The sequence below is a fragment of the Epinephelus fuscoguttatus genome, linkage group LG6, assembly GCF_011397635.1.
Source record: "Epinephelus fuscoguttatus linkage group LG6, E.fuscoguttatus.final_Chr_v1".
Lineage (NCBI taxonomy): Eukaryota > Metazoa > Chordata > Actinopteri > Perciformes > Serranidae > Epinephelus > Epinephelus fuscoguttatus.
Window position 1 is genome coordinate 31657899 of NC_064757.1, and position 22369 is coordinate 31680267.

At 39.9% G+C, this 22369-nt stretch overlaps 1 protein-coding gene across 3 annotated transcripts in view; it reads left to right on the forward strand.

The window, feature by feature from the left end:
- Positions 1-22369, forward strand: part of kcnip3b (Kv channel interacting protein 3b, calsenilin) — an 80932-nt gene that overhangs the window by 37479 nt on the left and 21084 nt on the right. For 2 of the 3 annotated variants that reach the window (XM_049579018.1, XM_049579019.1), the window contains exon 1: positions 17622-19083. The exons of the other annotated variant lie outside the window; for it this stretch is intronic. Coding sequence is in view for 1 of the 2 variants with exons in the window: in XM_049579019.1 (XP_049434976.1) it covers positions 18978-19083 (106 nt within the window). In the remaining variant the exon portion in view is untranslated. Of the gene's footprint in view, positions 1-17621; positions 19084-22369 lie in introns of those variants that run through there. 3 annotated transcript variants of the gene reach the window in all.

Here is a 22369-nt window from a genome sequence, read left to right on the forward strand (position 1 = left end):
AGTCACTGACGATCTTATTGGCTCGACTTGTTCATGAATAGTCTGCAGGGAAATGTGCTCTTTGACACCTTTGATTCTCCATGTAGTATGGATCAACCAGAAGAGTTTGGTTTGTAACTGCACAGAGAGGTTACTGAGCCAAGCTGTGATACTGTGCCTGTTTAGGTTCTCTAGGACTGTCTGGTAAAAATTAACATAATTTTTTTTTTGATCAAGACCATGAAATCAGATGATGTAAGAAACGCAACTGTTGCAGTTGTTGCAGCTTGGCAGGTATCTCACCTTGGTGTCACGCCATACACCATCCCCTCCACCTCCAAAGTCTAAATATATTACATCACTTTGAAACATTGACATGATAGATATGAAACGTGCAAATGTAACATGTTCATGGTTTGCAGAAACTGATGATGCCAATATTGTCTTTTGGCGACTGGGCTGCCTGGACAGACCACTTGCTCCTTCCATAAATGTGCAAAATGCCCATCATTGTGTATTAAAGGTGCAGTCTGAAATTCTAATCCAAGCAACTTTTGTCAAGGTCGACAAATACTTCCTCATGGTGTCCTAGCTGTCCATTCTGTCCATGTGTGCACTGGAAAAAAAACTGGTGTTCATGAACAGCTCTGGCTCTGTAAAGGGGAAACAAAGAAAGTGGCTCGGACTAAGTTGCACAACGAGCCCGGTCTCACTCCGAAGTCGTGGAAATCTGGCACTTGGGCATTGACTTGCAGTGTCAGAAACCAACAAAAAAAGGCGTCCTTTAACGTCGGCATGATACGCGGCTGGTTACTTATAGTTTAACGATGCCCAGCGGCGTCAGGGGGAACGGGCAGGACAAGGACAAAAGTGACGAAAGTCCAGCTGGGGCAGGCAGGAGAGGTGATAGATGGGTCCAACTAACCAAGCCAAACCCTGTTCTTTTTTCCTAAACCCAACCACATGCATTAGTTGTTGAAGGAAAAAAACGTCAATTCACAGTGTTGTACCGATGTAGTTCGTTTATTTTGAAAGAGACTGTATGTAAACATTAAATTTCCTGTGATTACGGAAGTGTATTTTGAAAGAAGACAATGCATGTAACAGGTAGAACTTGACACAGTGTCCCACAACATCAACAACCAACGCACCCAGAGTACCTTTCATGTCGTATGTGGACGTGGAAAGTCCACGACCAAGCGTTGATATGTGACAAGGTCGGAGTGAGAATGTGTTGTCCATGTCCTCAGCCACACAAATGAAGCAACTCCATGATAGTAATGAAACATAAATAACACTGAACATATCACTGGAGCATCTGAAGGAGCACTGACAGGAGGGGTGTATCTGTTTGGGTGTTGAGTTCAGATATCAAAAATCACCTTTACCAGCCCACGGTGATATCTTCAGAGCCCAAGGATATTCAGTTTACAGTGATATAAAGAGTTAAAGCCAACTGGGACTGGTAAATATTTATTATTTTTGTTTGACAAATGACTTGAACAATTAATAGATGATCAAAATAGTTGTTATGATTAATTGACTCCAATCAGCATAATCAGTTCCAGCACTAATGAATAAGTTCCCTTCAGATCCAGAAGCTGTCAGCCTCTCACACTATCTGTTCTAGATTAACATGGTGAAGTTTTTTAATTTGATAGTAAGAAATTGCACTCAGCACAAAGTTTAATCTCTGAATTAAAAGCAACTCCCACACCACAGAAGAAGAGTCAGATAATGAGGCCATACAAAGGGAAACTGAGAGACGGAGAGGAGAGATATGAATGACTGTAATATGAAAAGTGTAATATGAGTCGGATTAGACATATGGAGGAGACACACAGGAGGGAGGGAGATGAGATTAGGTTTCTTTACTGAGCTGTCAAATATTTCTGCAGCAGCTCCTTCTTCTTCTATTCTGTGCATGACTTTAGTCCGTCAGAGAAAGTGAGATGAACTTGTCCCGGTGACTATGCAGAGCTAATGAAGGCTGAAACAGGAGCAGCGTTAACGGGTGTCAGTGTTGTGTGTTGTGGTTTGTCAGAGTCGGTCATACGAAACGACAGTGACCGGAGCTCCAGGACGGACCCAACATGATGCAATTCAGTTCACCTCTTCCTCCTCCTGCTGTAGAGGAGAGAAACAAGTGACAGAGCAGAGAGGAAGAAGAGGAGGAGGAGGAGGAGGAGGAGGAGGAGGGAGTAAGCATCACCTGTAAGCAAACTGGGACACCAGTTTAAAAAGAAGCTTTAGAGTGTTATCTGAAGAGAAACAGGCGACATCAGACCAAGGAAACATCCTCTGGGAGAGTACTCACTTCTTCTGCAAGTTTTTTAAGTGTGCGCTTTAAAATCTGTCCAATTCATTTTTTTTCTTAATCTTTTGGGTGAAGCCTCACAATTTTTTGTATTGTGAGACTTCTGTAATTTTCTTTTTGTTTTTTTTGTGGGGTTTTTTTTACACTCTTGGTGCCAGTGGTCAAAGTTTAGAGGATGAATTCATGTAAGGCAGAGTGTGGAAAGGAGGTCACCAAGCTGCTGCGCTGCTTCTTTGGCTTCATCACTGGAACACTAGTTCAAGGTATTTTTGCTCCTTTAATCTGTCACTGGTTGTTCTTTATGCTGCTTAAAACAAAAGTTAAATAGCTGTTATCTGTAGAAATTGTATTTGAACAGCAGTAACAGGATCATGTTCATTTTTGCTGGTTTTGGTTGTATGCCTGTTTAAGAAAAAAATAATGTTTTAATTACTATTATCTGTGACAAAAGTGTTTGATCATACTCAAGTCCAACTTTTGAGGTATTTGTCATGTACTTAAGTATTTCATTTTTAAGTTATTTTGTATTTCGCTGTATTTTAGAGGGAAACAGCTACAGTTACAGGTTACTTTTCAAATTATTATAGTACATTAATAAACACATGTTAAGCTTGTAAAATATAAAACAAAACCCCAAACAAAAAAAAAATTGCATGACTCCTTGTCAGGTTTTACATGTCTAGTAGTTGTTAGCACACTGTAAAAAAAAAAATAAACTATTTGTTTTAACTTAAAAAAATTAGTGTCCAGGCTGCCTTAAAATTTTAAGTTGACTGAATAATTTTTCATTCTTTTCAAATTCAGTCAACTTAAATTCTAAGACAGCTTGGACACTAACTTTAAGTTAAAACAAATAGTTTCTTTTTACAGTGCACTTACATCAAAGAGATTTCCCCTCTTAACTTCTCAGATGGTGGCATATTTAGTCAAAGTTAAGAAGTAAAATGATCCAATATCTCACAGAAAAGCAAATATTTAAGAGAAAAAGACAACAATGTTGTGTAGGACTATTAATGTTTGTTTTATGTTGATGTTTATTTTAATGAATATGATCACTTAAGTCACGTAAATGTGCCAGATTTAGCCATATAGGCTAATTTTCATCTGCAGTCCCTGGCAGGTTGATATAAGAAAAAGACTTTAAAATAACATACAAAAGCACAGAAGCACAAAAGCACAGGGCAAGCATATAACCATAGACAAAAGCACATAGCAAGGCACATAAGCAAAATCAACAAGACATAAGCACTATTCATAAAAACATTTAGAACGTACTATACCAATGTACAGCATAAAACACAATATAGACCAAAGTACTGAGCCACAAACACACAAAAGCACAAATAGCAAGACAGTGACATCACCATAAAACCAAAGTACTTTAAGGAAAACATACGATACAAAAACACATAAGCCCAAAAATACAGTAAGAAAACAAGGACATAACCACTGATTCAGATCATGACCACACGTTTGATTGTCCAGTAACCACTGTTATATTGATTTGGAGAATGACTTAATCATCTCACAGTTCCTCAGGTTCATCTTGTGACCCTTTGGAGGGGCCTCGACCCCTAGGTTGGGAACCATTGGACTGAATTACCACACTGTACACACAGTAGTTAAAACTAGCTGCACAGGGATCAGCAGCTGTTTATATATTGATGCATTAATATTAATAATGTAATAACGTAATGTATGATACTTTATCAGTCACAGGAGCAGAGTACTTTTACTTTTGATACTTTAATTTAGCTGATATTTACTTGTTTAAGTGGAGGACTTTTACTCTTTTTACTTAAATTATCATGTGTGTGATTGAAGCTTGTCCGTCATTCACTTGATAGTTTGACCCTGCTGGCGATTGTTGTGCAGTCATTGTGCGCTTTGTAACTTTCGTGCACTTAAGGAAACAGTGCACCTTAACTTTTTTTTTGTTTGGATTCATATTCCAGACTTCCCCCATTTGTTTTTCTGAAAATATATTTTATTTTTCTTTCTGTTTGAGCATAATTAAAGTGAACTTATGGGTTTGGTCTGATTAGTGGCACCTTTTCCCAATTAAGATTCTTATTTTTATTACTGTTCTGTACATCTTTCCCCCAGTCTGTCCTTCTTGAGTTGGTCTGCATGTCCTTCCTTTCATCATTGATTAGATGTAAGTCTATCCTCCGTCCTCCTCCTGCGTCCTTCCTTCCATCCAAATGAACACATCGCCTTATCAAGCCACCACAGGCTGAATCAGCACTTGGTATTTTCTCCCTCTTCCTCCCCACAGTTTCCTCTTCATCCACACTTCTTCCTTACTTCCCTTTCTTTTTTTTAAATGTTGATCATCAGTCTCATTCTGTCTTCCATCCCCTGCTGTTTCCTCCGTCCCAGATTCCCGTAAAGTTTGTGCAGACAGGTGAGGACACCTCAGGGTGCAGTGTTTACACGGTGCTCTGTAGAGACAGGACTTGATGATGAATGTTCAGCTGTCTTTGTTTTGCCTCTCTTGATCCTACTCTCCTCTCAACAGTTCCCAGCTTGAATCTCCATAATGGAGTCTTTCTCAGGTAGGGGTTCAGGTCTCCCATGATCCATTACCTAAACCTAATTCTGCACTCAGGGTAGGAGGGAGGGAGAAGAGAGATATTTGGATAAAGAGAAATGAGAGGAATGAAGCAACAATCGGGGCAGAGGGAGGGAGAGGAGAAAAATAAGCTTTGATTAAGAAGACCCTGTTTTAATTACACAGCTAAGGTTGGCTTTGAACCTGCCGGGATGAGGTGGTTCTATGAAAAGGAGATTATCTCATATGGAAGTGAGACTGGGTTCAGTTTTAATTGGAAGGTATCGAGTAGTTAAAGGGCAGAGATAGCAGGAGCGGGAGAAGCCTGAAAGAGCTGCCATCTTTTCCCCTGATGACCAACATTGTATGTCTGCAGCTCTTGTAGGAATTTTTAGTGGAGAGGCCATACGGCAAATTTAAATTTCTGTGGTATTGTATTCTGAAGTTTTCATCTTCAGTCCTGAGCTGCTACAGGGGGTGTGAGCATTAAAGACATGGAGGGTGTAATTGGCTACAGTGTGTTCAGCCTCCTGCAGGCTCAGGGGTTGATCAGCTGGCTCTGTGCACACACATTATATTAAATACATCACCATGCAGATATTCACTTGTGTGCACGATTACATGGTATAGGCAGTCTTTTCATATTGTATTTCTTTGTGGCTTCTTGTTTTATCCATGTATCAGTTGTTTGTGATCAATCACTTCCCTGTGAAACACCGAAACTGATGATGTGACAAACCGCACAGCAGCTGAGTAAGCTCACATATACCATCTTGGAATAGTCTCAATAATTTGATCCATTCTCTCATGTTTCATTTCCTTCTCTTTCCCCTCTGATTGTGAGCTGCTGTTCTGCACCGCTGTGTGTTGTATGGCGCCTAGCGTCCTCTGGTGGACGGAGGGGATATTACATGGCTGCTGGGAAACAAAATATTGTGAAACTATAAGGTCTACCATACAGTAATGGATTAATGGAGAAAATATTTGTTAGTAGCAGGCCTAAGCAGCAAGCAGCTTTTGACGGTCTCTCTTTTACTGCTTAATTAAGCTTTTTAATGTTAAAGCAAATCATGTTGGCTGGTCTATAGGGACAGAATTGAAATTACTGAAAAGGATGCTTGCAAATTGTTACTTTAATTGTTTTCTTAAAGTTACACAAGTGGATTATTTTTTTTAAGTGTAGGCTATAATTGTAGTATCTAACCTGGTGGTTTGTGTTTATCAGGTACCTTTCTGTATATTTCACTATTAAAATCTGCTGATGAGTCGTAATCCCACATGTCTATTATAAAACAAAAGAAATGTCATTTTACTGTTTTGCCGATGACACTGGGAAACACTCAGACGCACCTCCAGAGTCTCGTCAATGTGCCTTATCCAGGAATAAATGCTCCATTTACATCATGAGGATTTACTGTAATTGCAAGTTGTGGATTGTTAAAAACAGAATATCTGCCCACCAGTGGTGATTACAAACAGGATGTGTGGGAAATTAAGGCAGCCTCCATTATCAGTCATAAACTGCAGCAGTGTGTCTGTAGAGCAGTCAGCACAGCAGGGAATCACCCAGTGGCCACAGTCATATTTTTACATGAGTACAATCAACATACAGAAAGCAGGAAATATCTACTGTGGTGTCTTTATTATTATGTTGAACAGTTGCTTTAATGGTTGAATGTCAGTTTTTCAAGAAGAAAGTTTTCGGTGACAGCTCTCTCATATGAACCTCTGCGGTGTGAATGAGCATCAGTAGATCCACGTTTGTCTCCTGTACAAAATGGCTGTATCCTCACAGACCTGCATTATTATAAACTACCTGGTTATGGATCACATCTCTCACCCTCAGCTATACACTGCCTCCTCTCCACTTTGGAATTTTTTAAAATTAGTTCTGTGTTGCTGACTGTTGCCGACATACAGTATTTTTATTCCTCTTTAAAGTCTTAGGGCTGCTGTGAAACTGCGCCCACTTAGGGCAACAAAAAACTTGATCTTGGGTGCGTACGTACAATGGACGATCAAGAGAGGATGGCAGAAGAAATACCCACACACCACTTAAGCTGTGCTGCACAACTGAGTCCTTTTGAAAGTCAAGGACTGAAACATTTGCTGCTGTTTTTATCACTTTTTATTATTATTTTTTGCACTTTGTTTTTGTGCACAGATGTTCTGAATAAACTGACATTTTTTGGCATTGATCTCAGCCTGAACCTTTTTTTTGTGGCTGTCCAGCTCAGTTGAATTGGTGTGTGTTTATGTCTTCTGCTGTCCTCCCTTTACTCCTCTTTAGGCATGACAAAAAAAAAAGTTATTTTTGTTTTTAAAAACATGTATTTTTCAAGGAGTTTTCGGTTTTCATATGAAGAAATATAAACTGATGACAAAAACGATATGTGAAACAATAATAATATTGATTAATGTTGTTTAACTAGAGTGTTCACATATTTAAACATATTCTCATTCTGTTCAATGCAATACAAAAGCACTGAACCTCACAGCTGACTCCTCAGCCTCTCCTCTCCCTCTTTCTACTTCTCCTGTACTTCTCTCCCTCTGTCCCTCATCATTCAGCTCCTTGTTCTTGACTCCTCAGCTCCCCCCTGTAAAACTATCTATTTTTTTCAAGGAACATTTCCTATAAAAATATTGTCAGAATATTGTTTTTGGTACAGAAACTGCAAGCTGCATTTTAATAACATTAATCAATTGATTTAAAGCCATAAAAAAGTCACTGCAGATGAAGTATTTTCAAGAACAACAAAGTTGCAGTAATACTATTGGTTGTAGTTAAAATATAGCCAGTGCTGCATGACGTCTAGTTTAGTGAACAGATGATGAATCATAACGCGTCCTAACATAAAATCAATACTTGGAAATTTTTACAACTGTATCGCTCCTTACAGTTACTTAATGTTTCCCTTTTTTTAACCTGTAAGGGTCTCCTCTTACTGAAGGCAAGATATTCTTGAGCCATACAACATTTCTTGCATTCTGTTGGCCATCTTGGTGATGGGAGATTTATATTGCACTTACAACACCTGGCCAATGGGTGGCAGTGTACAACATGATGCACAAGGAGCCACTGTAATGGCCTACATTTAACTATAGCTTCAAAACCCATGTATATTCTCCTGTGACTCAAACTTTTGTTTGGTATGCATTTGTAATTTCTCCTGTTGGCTATGTGTTTAAAAAATTAAACATTGTCAACAGTAATAAAGTCCCAATGGCTTCAAACGAGTACTTCCTAATTAACAGCATCTTAGCTTGTTACTATTGCAAAATTGGTCAAATTTGTTGCCATATCAAACTACAAACCTTTTTAAGTGTTGGGTAAGGGTTACTTTAAAAGTAATCAAAGTACGTTACTGCGTTACTTTTTTAAAAAGTAACCAGTTACTTTACTGCGTTACTCCCTGAGTAAAGTAATTCAATTACTTTAAAAGTACTTCCAACGTTACTCCCTTTTCCTGTTGGGCAATGGACCACTGGGCGCTAAGCCTACATTTTTTGTCTCCAAAATTTAAGTTATGGACCACTTGCCCTTCACTGAGATCCAATTCTCCCATCACAGCTGTCACTTTGACCAGTAGAAACACAGAACGATCTGCTGCCCTAGACAACTGTATGACAACAACACCCCAGCGTTTTTAATATTTCCTCTAGGGATGTTACCACACAGAGTAAAAGGGGGAAATGATGGTGTGAAACAGCAGAGGCACTTTGTCAACCCGCTGAGTTAATGTTACTGTCATTAGCATCAAGCTAGCAAACAATGGTACATCCTCATGGTTGGACATAAAGTAATACCATTAACAAATAGCAGCGGGGCTTTTACTCACCACAACTGCAGAGGCTCCCAGCTTCATTTGAAACAGACTACATTATAGACGGTCCGTTATTCATTAATCCCTCTGTGTGTTTATATATTTACTTTTTATCCGCTCTGTTGTCTTTGTAAAGTTAACACATCGCACCATCATTTCGAACTCAATGCTTGTTTCAAATTAAAAGCCCCTTATAACCTCGACTGAGAGAATCCCTCCATTTTCTAAATAGGCTTTTATTCTGAAACATTTGTCAGAACTTCCTGTGGAAGATACAGTAGCTTGACAGTTTAGATATGGCGCTTCAAATGTAGCTCCTGCCATCTGCTGACGCTTTTAGGTGACTACAACAACATGTCGGCTGGCACATGAACAGACACAGTGACTCAAATAATAGTAAAAGTAATAAAATAGGACAAGAATAACCCGGTGACATCACACACACCGTGAAAATACGACCAGGGATAATTGGTGAGTACCAGCGTGTAGCGTGTACCAGGCATAATGCAAGTCCTGAGTCTGAAATATGTCTGTCAGCGAGTCCTCCTCCACCTATTTAGACTCCACCATAGACAAGGGCAGCATTTCTCCGACCACGTAGCGAGCCACAAGCTCCGTGGCTTCTTTCAGACTGATAGGTTTAACGTTATCTCCGTTATTAGAGCCAAATGACAGCCATTGTTGTTTCGGAGCTGAAGGACCAGCGTTCTAAAAGTAACGGAATTAACTGATGTTTTTTTTTTAAAACGTACTTAAGTATTTGATTACTCAAACAGCAAACTAACGCGTTAGGTTACTCGTTACTGCAAAAACTAATCAAAGTACTCTAACGCGTTACTTTGTAATGGTTTACCCAACTCTGGTCAGGATCGGCTGCAGACTGACTTGGCAGAGATGGCTGCCATCTTGTTTTTACATGGATTAGTGTATTGTGCTCTTACTACCACTAGTGTTTACAAACAAAGACAACAGGTCTGAGTAAAGTAGAATTGAGTATAAGGTCAAGTAAACCCAAAATATAATGACCTCATATGTGAACACAGGGTCTCAGGAGGATATACAAGAAAATAGCTTTTAAAAAGTTGTCCACTGTAGTGACCACGATGCGTGCAAGGTTTTTAAAATGTTCTAAAATTAGTGTCAAATGTTAGTAACTATTAAATATAAATGATCCTGGCCATTGAAATTAATGCAAAAACCGTAAATGTCATGGAGTTTTTCATTTGACGTCATTATAAAAACTAATTTTCTCTCAGCACCCCCAAACTCTGACTTCCAGCATGCCTGTCTTTGAGTCTGTACGTGTGAAGTGTGTCAATCCATACAGATAGCCTGACATGCCTCAAGTGACTCATCAAAATACTTTTTAGTGTGAATGTGAAGATATCTTGACTTGCTTCCAGATAGAAATGAAGCAGATTGTCCATAATAAATCTCCGCTGGCAATTTCATTGCCACTTTCTGGGTAATGCAGATCTAAACTGTAATGGCTAAAAGCATTCTTGCCTTCATTATATTTTCACAGGAGTGGGTGTTGTTATTGTTGTAGACACAGTTTGTGTTGTGAGGTATTTTCCTCTATCTCTGTCTGGTGCCAGACATTTCCAGCTGTGTGTTCTGCTGCTTTCTTGTCAACAACAAAACACAGTTGATCTTTGATCAGAGGCCCCCATGAAGCAGGACATCCTCTGTAAACAAGGGTTTACAGAGGATGGTACAGAGAAAATATCCAGTGAGCAGCAGTTCTCTGGGTGAAAATGCCTTGTTGATGCCAGAGGTCAGAGGAGAATGGCCAGACTGGTTCAAGATGATAGAAAGGAAACAGTAACTCCAATAACCACTGGTTACAACCAAGGTCTGCAGAAAACCATCTCTGAACCAACAACACGTCCAACCTTGAAGCAGATGGGCTACAGCAGCAGAAGACCACACCAGGTGCCACTCCTGTCAGCTAACAACAGGAAACTGAGGCTACAGTTCACACAGGCTCACCAAAACTGGACAATAGAAGATTGGAAAAACATTGCCTGGTCTGATGAGTCTGGATTTCTGCTGCCACATTCAGATGGTAGGGTCAGAATTTGGCGTAAACAACATGAAAGCATGGATCCATCCTGCCTTGTATCAACGGTTCAAGCTGCTGGTGGTGGTGTAATGGTGTGGGGGATATTTTCTTGGCACACTTTGGGCCCCTTAGTACCAGCTGAGCATGGTTTAAACACCACAGCCTACCTGAGTATTGTTGCTGACCGTGTCCATCCCTTTATGACCACAGTGTACCCATCTTCTGATGGCTACTTCCAGCAGGATAACGCACCATGTCACAAAGCTCAGATCATCTCAAACTGGTTTCTTGAACATGACAATGAGTTCACTGTACTCCAATGGCCTCCACAGTCACCAGATCTCAGTCCAATAGAGCACCTTTGGGATGTGGTTGATTGAGAGATTCACATCATGGATGTGCAGCTGACATATCTGCAGCAATTGTGTGATGCTATCATGTCAGTATGGACCAAAATCTCTGAGGAATGTTTCCAGCACCTTGTTGAATCTGTGACACCAAGAATTAAGGTAGTTCTGAAGGCAAAAGGGGTCCAATCTGGTACTAGCAAGGTGTACCTAATAAAGTGGCCGGTGAGTGTATCTTCTCATACTGCACTTGTGATTGTCTGCAGTGAGATAAAGGAGGGTTGCTTGTAGTAATTTGTATAGCATAGAGTCTACAAGAATGGGTAAGAGTAAGACAGGAGTTATACCGTCATGTTTTTATGTGAAGCACGATCAGATGAAAGGGATGGTGAGACAGAGAGAATTAAAAAAAAAAAAAAAAAAGACGTGGAGGTGGATGTGTGATGTGAAAGGTCAGAAGCTCTGCATTTGATGTTTGATCCCGTCCTCTTTTTCATCTCTCTCTCTTCTCACTGTGACGTGGTGTCACAAACTCAAACAGATTTTCAAATGTGGCCTCAAACAAAGGCACACACACACACACACACACACACACACACACACACACACACACACAGAAAATCTCTCTCACCTGTCACCTTTTCCACTGTACCAGGTAGTTGCCTTTGTCGGTACGTGAGAGTCAGACTTGCATGCTTTGCTCTGAGCTGAGATTCTTCAGGCCGCAGCTCAAACTCAGCAGCTCAGCAGTTTAAAGCACTCTGTTAGCATTGATCTTCATGACTGAGCGTTCACGCCTATAAAGTCTCTTAAAGTCTGGATTTTGTCTTGTTAGACTTTGGTCTCATCCAGGGATCTCCAGTGGTATTTAAAGTATCTCAGAGCAGCCTGTCAGCCATTGTTAGCCTCTTTGTTTTGGTAATTCAGCTGCATTATGGGAGCTGTGATGGCCGCTCTTTCTGTGGAGGCCAGGAGGCGCCTCTCTCGCCCCAGCTGCCTTTCCCACTGTGGCCACAGTGCAGCCAGGTACCATCGCTCAGGTAGGCACTCGTATGATTTCGCCATCTGCTTTATCTGTTTCTTCATTCACTCATTTGTCTACTCATTCACTCCCTCACTCTGTCTTTAATTTTTCACTCTTACTTCTTCTAATCAAAGCGGTAATTCACAGGAGTCTTGTTTTTCTAGGAGTTTGCTCATGTTTTTGGTCATGAGTGAGCAATTTTGTGGCGTGTTTGCAGTACACATCCCAGAAATCACATAACAGTCACACAGTTCAGGTCAATTAAACCTTTCTGCTGTAGTAGAAATTAGTTTCAGTGGGTTGCTTTTTTTCAGTGTTTGCTCAGGGGTGGTGGGAATGTGAACTTTAAACTCATCACTTGTTATTCTTGGAAAGATTTTTCCTGGAAGAGTAGTACACCATAAATTTGTATTTACTGTAGATAAGTGCAGTATTGAGGTATTTTATTTGATTTATTTAAATTATACATGGTCTTACTCCACTAAATTTCAAATGTTGGACTTTGTTTACTTGACAGCTGTGTTACGATTTACAATTCAGATTATGATTTTACACACAAAGCATATAATATGTTTAGAAAGTATTGGTGCCATGTTATAGATTAAACTATCTAATCATTATGAAATCATGTTGTTCATCTGAACTTTGGTAAAACCTACAGAACTATATTTAAATTCTAGTGGAGATCCCAAAGTTTTCAAAGATTGAAATGTACAACGCATTTAGAATATTTCTATTTAAGAAAATGGTGGAGCCGTGACACATAAACATGGGGCGCTCAGTAGCTTAGTGGGTAAAGCTGTCATCTCATGCACAAAGGCAATGTCCTTGTCGCAGCAGCCACAGGTTCAGTTCCAGCCCACAGCCAACTTTTTTACAGCTTAAAGTTACAGTTTATTAGAATAACTTTGTCATATTTACTGAAACTGACACTCTGAAAGCAGTACATGAAACAGTCTGTGAGAAAAATCATACATCTCCTACTGCCTCTAATTGCATTCGCTAGAATCAAACTGTGATGCACCAACCAATCAGAGTCAAGGAGTCTCTAACACAGTTGTCAATCATGTCAACCGCTTCATGAACTGTGGTCAAACTGTCAAACAAGGCAGCGCTGATCAAATATGAATCAAAGTTCTGTTACTGCATTGGCTTTTCGTGACTTCAAATGTTTTCAGAAACATCTTTTAGTGTACTGTTTAGCTGTAAAATGAGAAAGTCGGTCCAGCTTGCGGGTGGTGCTTTGTTTTCCCATTTAACTGTATCCAACATTGCAGCCAGGTCACATTTACAGCTAATTGTACAAGTTACTAAATGTAGCTCGACATGTTCCTCAGGATCTGAGGCTCGCTAAATCAGTGACATTTTATAAATCACTCCTTAAAACATATCTGTTAAAAAAGCCTTTCATTAATTTCAGCACACTTTTTATTTTATATAGGTCTCATTTGATTATTTTTATTATTAGTATTTTCTTGTATTGTCATCGGTTATTGTATTCTGTTATTTTTGTATTATTCTAATTTTATTAGTTGCCAACTTTGCTTTATCTGCTTCAGTGATGGTACTTTATCTTCATTTTATTTAATTGTTCTTTATATTTCTTGAAATTGCCTCATTTTATTAGCTTGAATCCCGCATTGTTTTAAATCCAAGATAAACTGTGTAAAGCACTTTGTAACTTAGTTCTGAAAAGCGCTTTATAAATAAAATGTATTTATTACTTTTATGTTCTGAACACATCATTTAAGGCATTAATATAGCAGCAAACTCTCTATTTGCTATACAAAGATATAGTGGAATAATGACATCCTGAGCAGAGAATGAAGTCATGCTCCCTCTGTGTTGTAGTCTGTGCTTCTATGTCGTTGTTCTGGTAGACAGTTCAGCTGAACGTGCATATTAATGCATGTGAGTCCCAAGAAATGTGTCCCACTGGCTAACTAATTATTATTATTATTATAATCAACTGCTGCTCTGTACTTATACAGTGTTTATAGGCAACAGGCAGCTGCTAGCCACTGGCTCAGCCACGTCCATGTTGAGAACTGTGTGCAGACTTTCCCACCCCAGACTCTGAATCATCGATACTGTGCTTTTACTGAAGCTTTGAATGCAGGACATTAACTTGAAATCGCTAATATGTTCATGGTGGAATTGTGCTTTCATTTAACTTCTTTAACCCCTTCAGTATATAAACAAACATCAAGTTTTTAAATCAGTAAATATAAGTTTTCTTGAATTGGCTGCATCATTTATGTGTCACCTGAGTGAAGAACAATGAGCTGCATTTAGATACGTGAGAATATTATATCATTGTAGATTATAAATGAAATACCTGTGCACTGGTTTGAGTGTCATTCTGCCTCTCCTCCTCTCTGACTGTGGTGAATACTGAGGTGATCTTGCTGATGTGTCTGACTGAGAGGAAACCATCTGGGTCTCCTCTCCCTCTTTACTGACTGTTGTGTCAGCAGGCAGCGCCAAGCCTACCTTTTAAAAACCTGTTAGTGTCCTAATGGCCTGCCCAGAGGAACGATCACGCACACACACATGCACACACACACACAACAGACCCCATAAACTCTCGACAACAGCATCGATATATACAAGAGGACAAACTTAAATGTACATAAATAAATGCAAAAACACAGAGATTACCTCCTTAAGCATCACATAATTCCCAGATACCTGGTGTGTGTGCGTGTGTGTTTAGTGTGTGGATGCTTGTCACCTGATCCACTCTCCTCCAACTGAAATGTAAATTTGACCTTCATCTGTTGTAACGATAGACACGACAGACTCTCACTTAAAGAAGAGTTACCGTAGAGAGTGAAAATAGATTTCAGATTTTATAATTGACGATTGATTCACATTTTTCTGGTGCGCTGTAAGAAGCAGAGAGAGAAGCAGGGGGAAGCTCCACCACCACAAAGATATTGATTTCTCTCACTCTGGCCTCCCATCTGTGTCTCCTATCTCCAACCAAGTCAATGCATAAACACACACACACACACACACACACACACACACACACACACACACACACACACACACACACACCTCCATTCCCCATCTTATCTTAATGCATTAGTAAGTGCTGAGTCATCAGTTATCCTCCTCTGACCTGCTAAACACAACCACGTTTATACACACTATGTTCGCACGATCTGATCACATATTTCCTTATTTATGACAAACTGTTGCATCCCATCAATCATTAATGTTTGGAGACATACCATAATAATAATATTCAGGCTTATTCCTCACTTCAACACTGTCTTCAGTTCACAGAGAAAAAGGAAAAATACATGAAAGTAAAAGAAGGAGGAGGAGCTGAAGTGTGGGGAGGTGGAGGTGTTCCTGATATTTGATCTCTGTGTGCCAGCTTGTGTGTGTGTGTGTGTGTGTGTGTGTGTGTGTGTGTGTGTGTGTGTGTGTGTGTGTGTGTGTGTGTACGTGTGCATGCGTGCATGTGCGTGTGTGTGTGGGTGCATGGCTGCCAACACTACACACATCTGACTTCAGCCCTCATCCATAAACCATAGGGGCTAAGGCACATGTAGGTGCCCCCTCCACCAGTCAGAAGATGATAGGTCGTTGGCTTGTAAGTATCATAGGCTACGTTCACGACATGCAAATGTGGCCCAAATCCCAATTCTTGCTGTCATGTGACACAGAATTCAGATTTTTTCCAGTCATATCTGAGCCACTTTCATATGTGGTCCTAAATCCGATACTTGTCCGATCACTGGCCATGCAACCACTGTGAGAACTGTGGTTTTTCCACGTTATACTGACATATATACCGAGACATCACCCATTGGTTTTTGGACTCTTGTTTTGAAGCCTTGACTTCAACATTTCAGCCGTAGCCAGCTTGTTTTCTTGAAGAACACAAGTGACCATATTTGGACAAGAGGCTCAAGCTGTGGAGGAGCGAGTGATTAGACTGAGACTGAGAAGCTGAGGATGCTATCAGCAACAGAGATATTGGAATGTAGCCCTGCTCTGGAGGGGCTGTTCCTCTGTGAAACCCTCCACCAGTCCTAACGCCACCCATTCTCCACAGAACTATCAGCAATAGCTGGTGATCAAGCTCATGGACTATTATCCCAAAATCAAAAATGTGTGTTTTCCCACCTGTTTTCTGTCACACCTGTCTCGTTAGTCCTTCCCTGTTCCAAGAGTCTTCCCTTCACCTGTTCGGTATTAGTCTTGTTTGCTCCACCCTAGTGTTCCCCTGCACACCCTTGTTGTCAGCCAATCTCCATTTCCCTCCTTTTGCCCGTGTCTCCCCTACTCCAGGTGTGTCTCGTTCTTGTGATTAGTTTGTCAGTTGGTCATTGTCTGTGGTCATTCCTGCATCCTTGCCTGTATTCATCCCGTGTTCTTCCAGCATTTATCCATGTGCTCATCCCTGTGTTCCTGGTGTCATTCCCTGCTCGTTGTTTGCCTAATGTTCTGTTTGGATTTTGGATTTGAGATAAAGGTTGGTTGTCAGTTTAGTTTTTGTTCTGCTTTCATTTAGACTTTGAGTTGCCTGCCTGTACTGGATGTTTCTATCGACTACATTAAAGCTCACTTTTTGTTGAAATTTCAACCTGCCTGTTGGTTTGCATTTCGGTCCTCCATGAACTGACACGTAACACAAAGGGATGTTTTTTTGAAAATATGATACACACTCTCCCAAACATAAGCGCATGGCTGATTATTATGCAGAAAGACGCCGTCTGACCTTCTTGGTTGCATGTCAGGTGGTTCAGGGCAGAGATTCATTCAGTCTGATGTGAAATATGGGTCACATCAACCATGAATGTGAACAGTCTCTGCAGAAAGATTGGACCTGAGGAAATAAAGGAAGCTGAGCATTAAGCACTGTAATGTGAATGTACCCATAGATGGATTACTGGGTACAGATCAGGCCGAGGACCAGAACATCTGTATGAAGCAACAGCTAACATATTTTGGTTGGAAAGTCAATCAAATGACTTAAATATGCAAATGCAAAACAACAACAGAGACACAAAACAACCACAGAGAGAAGATGCAAAACAACCTTGAAGAGACACCAAACTGTCTCTATCACCCTTGGTGTCTTGCCCTCATTTAGAAAGGGTTGGAGACATCTCTGTGTGGCTGTAGTCTGTTTGGAGTTACAAATATTTATTGATATGATTTCATATAATAATGTTTAAAGTTATTTATATGGCATTCATATAATCATTATTTATTATTGCCAGGGCTTTAGATATTTAACCCCTCATTCAAACATCTCTTAACCCGGCCATGACGAGGTGGATGTGGTGGAGAAATGAGGGACACGTTAGAGCAGGAAAGAAGGAGTCGAGCAGAGGGGGAGAGAAAGTCTGTGGTTGGCCAAAGTTATGGAATGACAGAGGGGATGTCGGGAGGAGGAGGAGGAGGCAGAAAGCTCCAGGGCACAAAGGCGAATCAGATGGACAGACGGAGAAAAAGGAGGAGTGTGCTGGAGTAAGGAGAGACCACAAGGAGGACAGGATGGGTGGAGGGTTTAGGGTGGACTGGGCACTTCAGTTTTAAAACCTCAGCCAGAGTGAGCGCTGACTAAGTGAGTCGAGGGAGAAAAAGTTGCCACCCGAAGCAGCAACAGATAAATTGAGGAGAGGGGAGTGATGGAAAAGTATGTGCGGAGGAGGTAGACACCGGGGGAGGAGGTTTCATTCCCCACAGCTCCTCTCAGGATTTCCCTCTCTGGACGTTGCTGCTGCTGCTGCTGCTGCTTCTGCTGCTGCTGCTGCTCTAAGTGCCTTCTCTCCAGGGCCATACTCTTCCATATCTGGACCTGGATTTGGACAAACAGTGAAGTGGACTGAGTCAGACGGGACAGCATCGCCGAATCTAAATTTAACGGTTAAGTTAAGTTTTTGCTGAAAGGTGATTGGTGGACCTTGGGATTACTGAAAGAAAAACTGGTTACTGGTACTTAAAACATTACAAGTCCCATAAGTATTTATTTATTTTTTAAGTAGAGCCTTGTTTTCACTTTGCATGGTCTGCTTTAAAAGATTATCTCACCCTGAATATTGTAAACGGATGCCGCTAAGACTAGAAACTCAGACTGTCCTTGGCTGGCAGATAAAGAGCATTCACAGTATGTTTTTGTGTGATTGTTGCTCGTGTGGTCGGCACATATAATGGGGTAATTAATTTATAATTGCTAATGTTGTTTTGCCATTTTATGGCATGGAAGGAGAGAAGACTTGGGTATTTCATGTTCTGTATTTCAACAAGTCAGCTGAATTCACACAGACTTTCTCCGGTGCCAAATCATGTAAATGGACACCAAATTCTTTGCTTTTCCCAAAAGACATTTTCATCTAAAACAAAGATGTGATTCATGAGTGTAAACTATGACGTGAGGACTGATTTTAGCTCTGAGACTAAAGAGGGTGAGCAGTAACTTGTGTCTTTGCCAGTCTGAGCTCCTGAGAGAACGTGCTGGACGAAAGTCTGGAAAGTGACTCTAAACGTCTCCTTTAATGCACCGTAATAAATGGCTCGTGACACAACCCCCATTTTCCCTCATGGGTCTAGAGAGGGAAGTTTTCCATATATGTCGGCTTCCACATATTTTCCACTTCAGCATCAGTGTTGACATTAGAGCAGCCTTCGTCCAGCCCGCTTGGCCTGGTTCTCATGCTGTCTCCTGGGCCTGGGAACAAACCCATGCAGTCACCCACCAATCAGACTTGTTTGCTTTGCCTGGCTCACCTCTGTTGAAAACACTTGTTGTTGACTAACCCGGCCCAGCGTTATTCAGGCAAGCCCCAGGCCTTCTCGTGCAGGCTTGGCCCTGAGTGGGCCCCCCCCCGTCCTGACGCCATGGGGATCCAGGGTATGGAGTTGTTTGCCATCGGCGTGGTTATCATCCTTTTCATGGCAGTTCTCAAGCAGTTTGGCATCTTGGAGCCCATGTCCTCATTTGAAGGTAAGGGCCCACCTGAGGCCCCCGTACTCATGATGACTCACCACTTCACTGTACCGTATAAGCACTAGGGCTGCAACTAACTATTATTTTCAGTATAAATTAATCAGTCAGTTATTTTCCACATTAACTGATGTTGTTTTGTCTATAAAATGTCAGAAAATAGTAAAAGTGTCTATAAGTGCTTTCTAAAGCCCAAAATGACATCCTCAAATGTTTTGTTTTGTCCACAATCCAAAGATATTCAGTTTCTGGGCATAGAGGAGTAAAAAAAATCAGAAAATACTTACATTTAAGAAGCTGGAATCAGAGAATTTTGACCTTTTTTCTTAAATAATGACTCAAACTGATTAATCAATTATCAAATTAGGTGGCAATTGATTTAATCGTCGACGAATAATTGATTAATCGTTGCAGCTCTAATAAGCACCATGTAAACATTTAATTAATGGTTTATAACACACTATAACGTAGTTATAGGCAGGTTGTTGTTAAGAGTTTATTAATATTATTAATAATTAAGTCTGCAGTGAAGACTCATTTTATATTATGACAGCTGAGTTTAACTATCTTGTCATTCATGATCTTTTAATAAACAAGTCTCCACAGGATGAGTTATAGTTATTGACAAATACATTAATAAACACTCATAACTAGATTATAGAGTGTTACAAACCATCTTTTAAATGTTTTTGTACTGATATACTGTTTATAAATCGTAACTATTGAAGTAAAATGAATGTAAAGTGATAACCTTTAAGTTTTATCTATTAAACTCTGGTGTTATATGTCTTTAAACATTTTGGTAAGAAACCTAATGTTGCTGTTTTTCCAAAATTTAATGATAAACTGAAGGACAAAGTGTTCTGTCTTCTACTTTACAAGCTACATAAACTGCTTAAAAACACAGGATTATCTGAAAGAAGCACTGTCACAAAGCTAAAACAAACAAACAATGCTGTAACACTGCTTATTTTAGTGGGGTTTTTATTATTATTATTATTATTATTATTATTATTTATAGATTTATTTTATTTTATTTTGTATTTTTTAAGTCAATTTAAGCCCAGGTTCTTGTTTGGATAAAACCCTGTCATAGGAGAGACCTCCTCCAGTAATATTTATGAGTTGTTTCCTTAAGTTTTACACTTCTAACTGTTGTTATTATCCGTGAGGCAATAACATCTGAGTATAACTGTGCTCAGATTAAATTAAATAAGTTCCCATACTGCCACCAAGTTTTGTGAACTTTTTAAGAAGCATAAACATGTTGCTTACATGTTATTGCATCAGTGATAAAAAAAAAAAAAAAAAAAGTATAAATATAATCTTATCTAATTGATCTAACATGTGGACAGGAGCCATTATGTTGTACTGGTACTTCCATATGCACTTTTTTATAAGTAATATTCAGAGTATTTTTATATTGTATTACTGATAGTTTTACTCAGGCAAAGGATCAGAATACTTCTACAACTGTGACCAAGTCATTATTCTTCCACATTGCTTTCTATACTAGTGGTAAAGTAACATGAATCTTATTTATATTACACTGCCTGGGTCGTACGTCACAAAGTGCTTCACACTAGAAGACAAGAGGGAGTCATAAAATACAGACACAATATAGGAGTTATAAATAAAACAGAGATGGGGCTTCCTAGTTTAAATGTTTTAATGGCTAATTTAATACCTGGCCAGAGGTAAACATCTGAAAACCAGCCTTTCACACTGTCTCTGTAAAAAAGAATTAAATAAATAAATGAAGAGTGACTGAGGGGTTTATGAAGCTGACCATCAGTGTTGTTATCTCTCCCGGCCCTGTCCCCTCATTCCCTGTCAGCTTTCTGCTATGTCATAAAGTGAAATTAAACAACACTGTGTTATACTAATGCTACAGTAGCATGCATTATTTTTTATTTTATATTTAAAAGTTCTGGACCATCAGCAAATCTATAAGCAGCATCAGACTGGGAAAAGGTTAATGGGTTAATGTTTTATTTTGCCTACTAAGAGATATACCATAAAACCTTGATGGGCTAATAGATTGTGTACATTTGGGACAGTAAAAGAGACATCAGACACTGCTCTTTGAACAATGCCGTTCCCTTTGATTAGAGTTTTGGGCCGAGGGCCAGCCAGTCAGAGTGCCCCGCAGTCAGTGTGCCAAGACAATTACAGCAGGAAGGCTCCAGTCGGCACATTAGTGCTTCTCATATGGCTCTGCATCATAAGTAATAAATTCAACAAAAACACCAGTAATGTCCTTTCATAATTTATACCTTCTCTCAATCCCCTCCAATCTTAAATTCCCCAACCCCCCTTCCTCCTCCTCCGCCCGCTCCCACTGTGGCAGGGCCTACACCCTGGTTTAGCATTACTTCACATCAATTATACATGCAGTATCGAACAGGCTTTCTCTGAGACCGCCTAAATATGGAGCCCGGAGCACTCCTCCAGGACCCTGAAGGACACTGGCCATCCCTCAGCAGCCTCCAAAATTCTCATCATGCATCTTCAATCCTGACTCCTGCCACTTCATTACTCCATCACCTCCCAGTGAGACTAATTTACCAGCTGCAGCATCATTATCTCATCTGCTTTAGAAGCTTCTCGTCAACATGTTGAACTATTTGGCAGCAGATATTTTACAACTTTTGTCTCTCCAGATGTTCACCTGCTCTCATGTGAAAACAAGTGATAGGTTAGTCATGAGGCTGTCATACTTTTCAGGATTCACAAGTCCAGATCCTGAGCGCTTATTTGATCGGGCTTGGTTAAAAATAGAATCTAAATGCAGCCCTGCTGCGAGTATCAGCTTTTTGATGATCACTGTTGTTATTGAGACTCTCTCTGAGGTGCTGATTCAGCTCTGCAGTCATTCATGAGCTGTTTTGTGAGGTTTCTTGCCTGATAAATCTTAACCAAATGATACATAACTCAAGGCTGTTGCTTCCCTCCCAGGACACTGAGGTCGTGTCCTCAGAAATAGTCTCTAGGAATTTAAGAAGTTTGATGACATGAATGAATCATTGGGCACCTCCCCACTAACCCATGTCTATGATGATTTTCACTACTAATAACGATAAATAAAACTTTTCCTTTCTCTTTAAATTGCCTTTTCTGTCTGATAAGATGCCCAAAACACAGATATATTAATTCCAAGTCTCACAATTAAGAATAACATTGTTAAAATTAGTTAATCAGTTGACTTATTATCAACATAGTTTTCAATTAGTTCACAGTCAATTGACTGATGGACTTAATGACTTAATAGTTTTTTGATTAACTG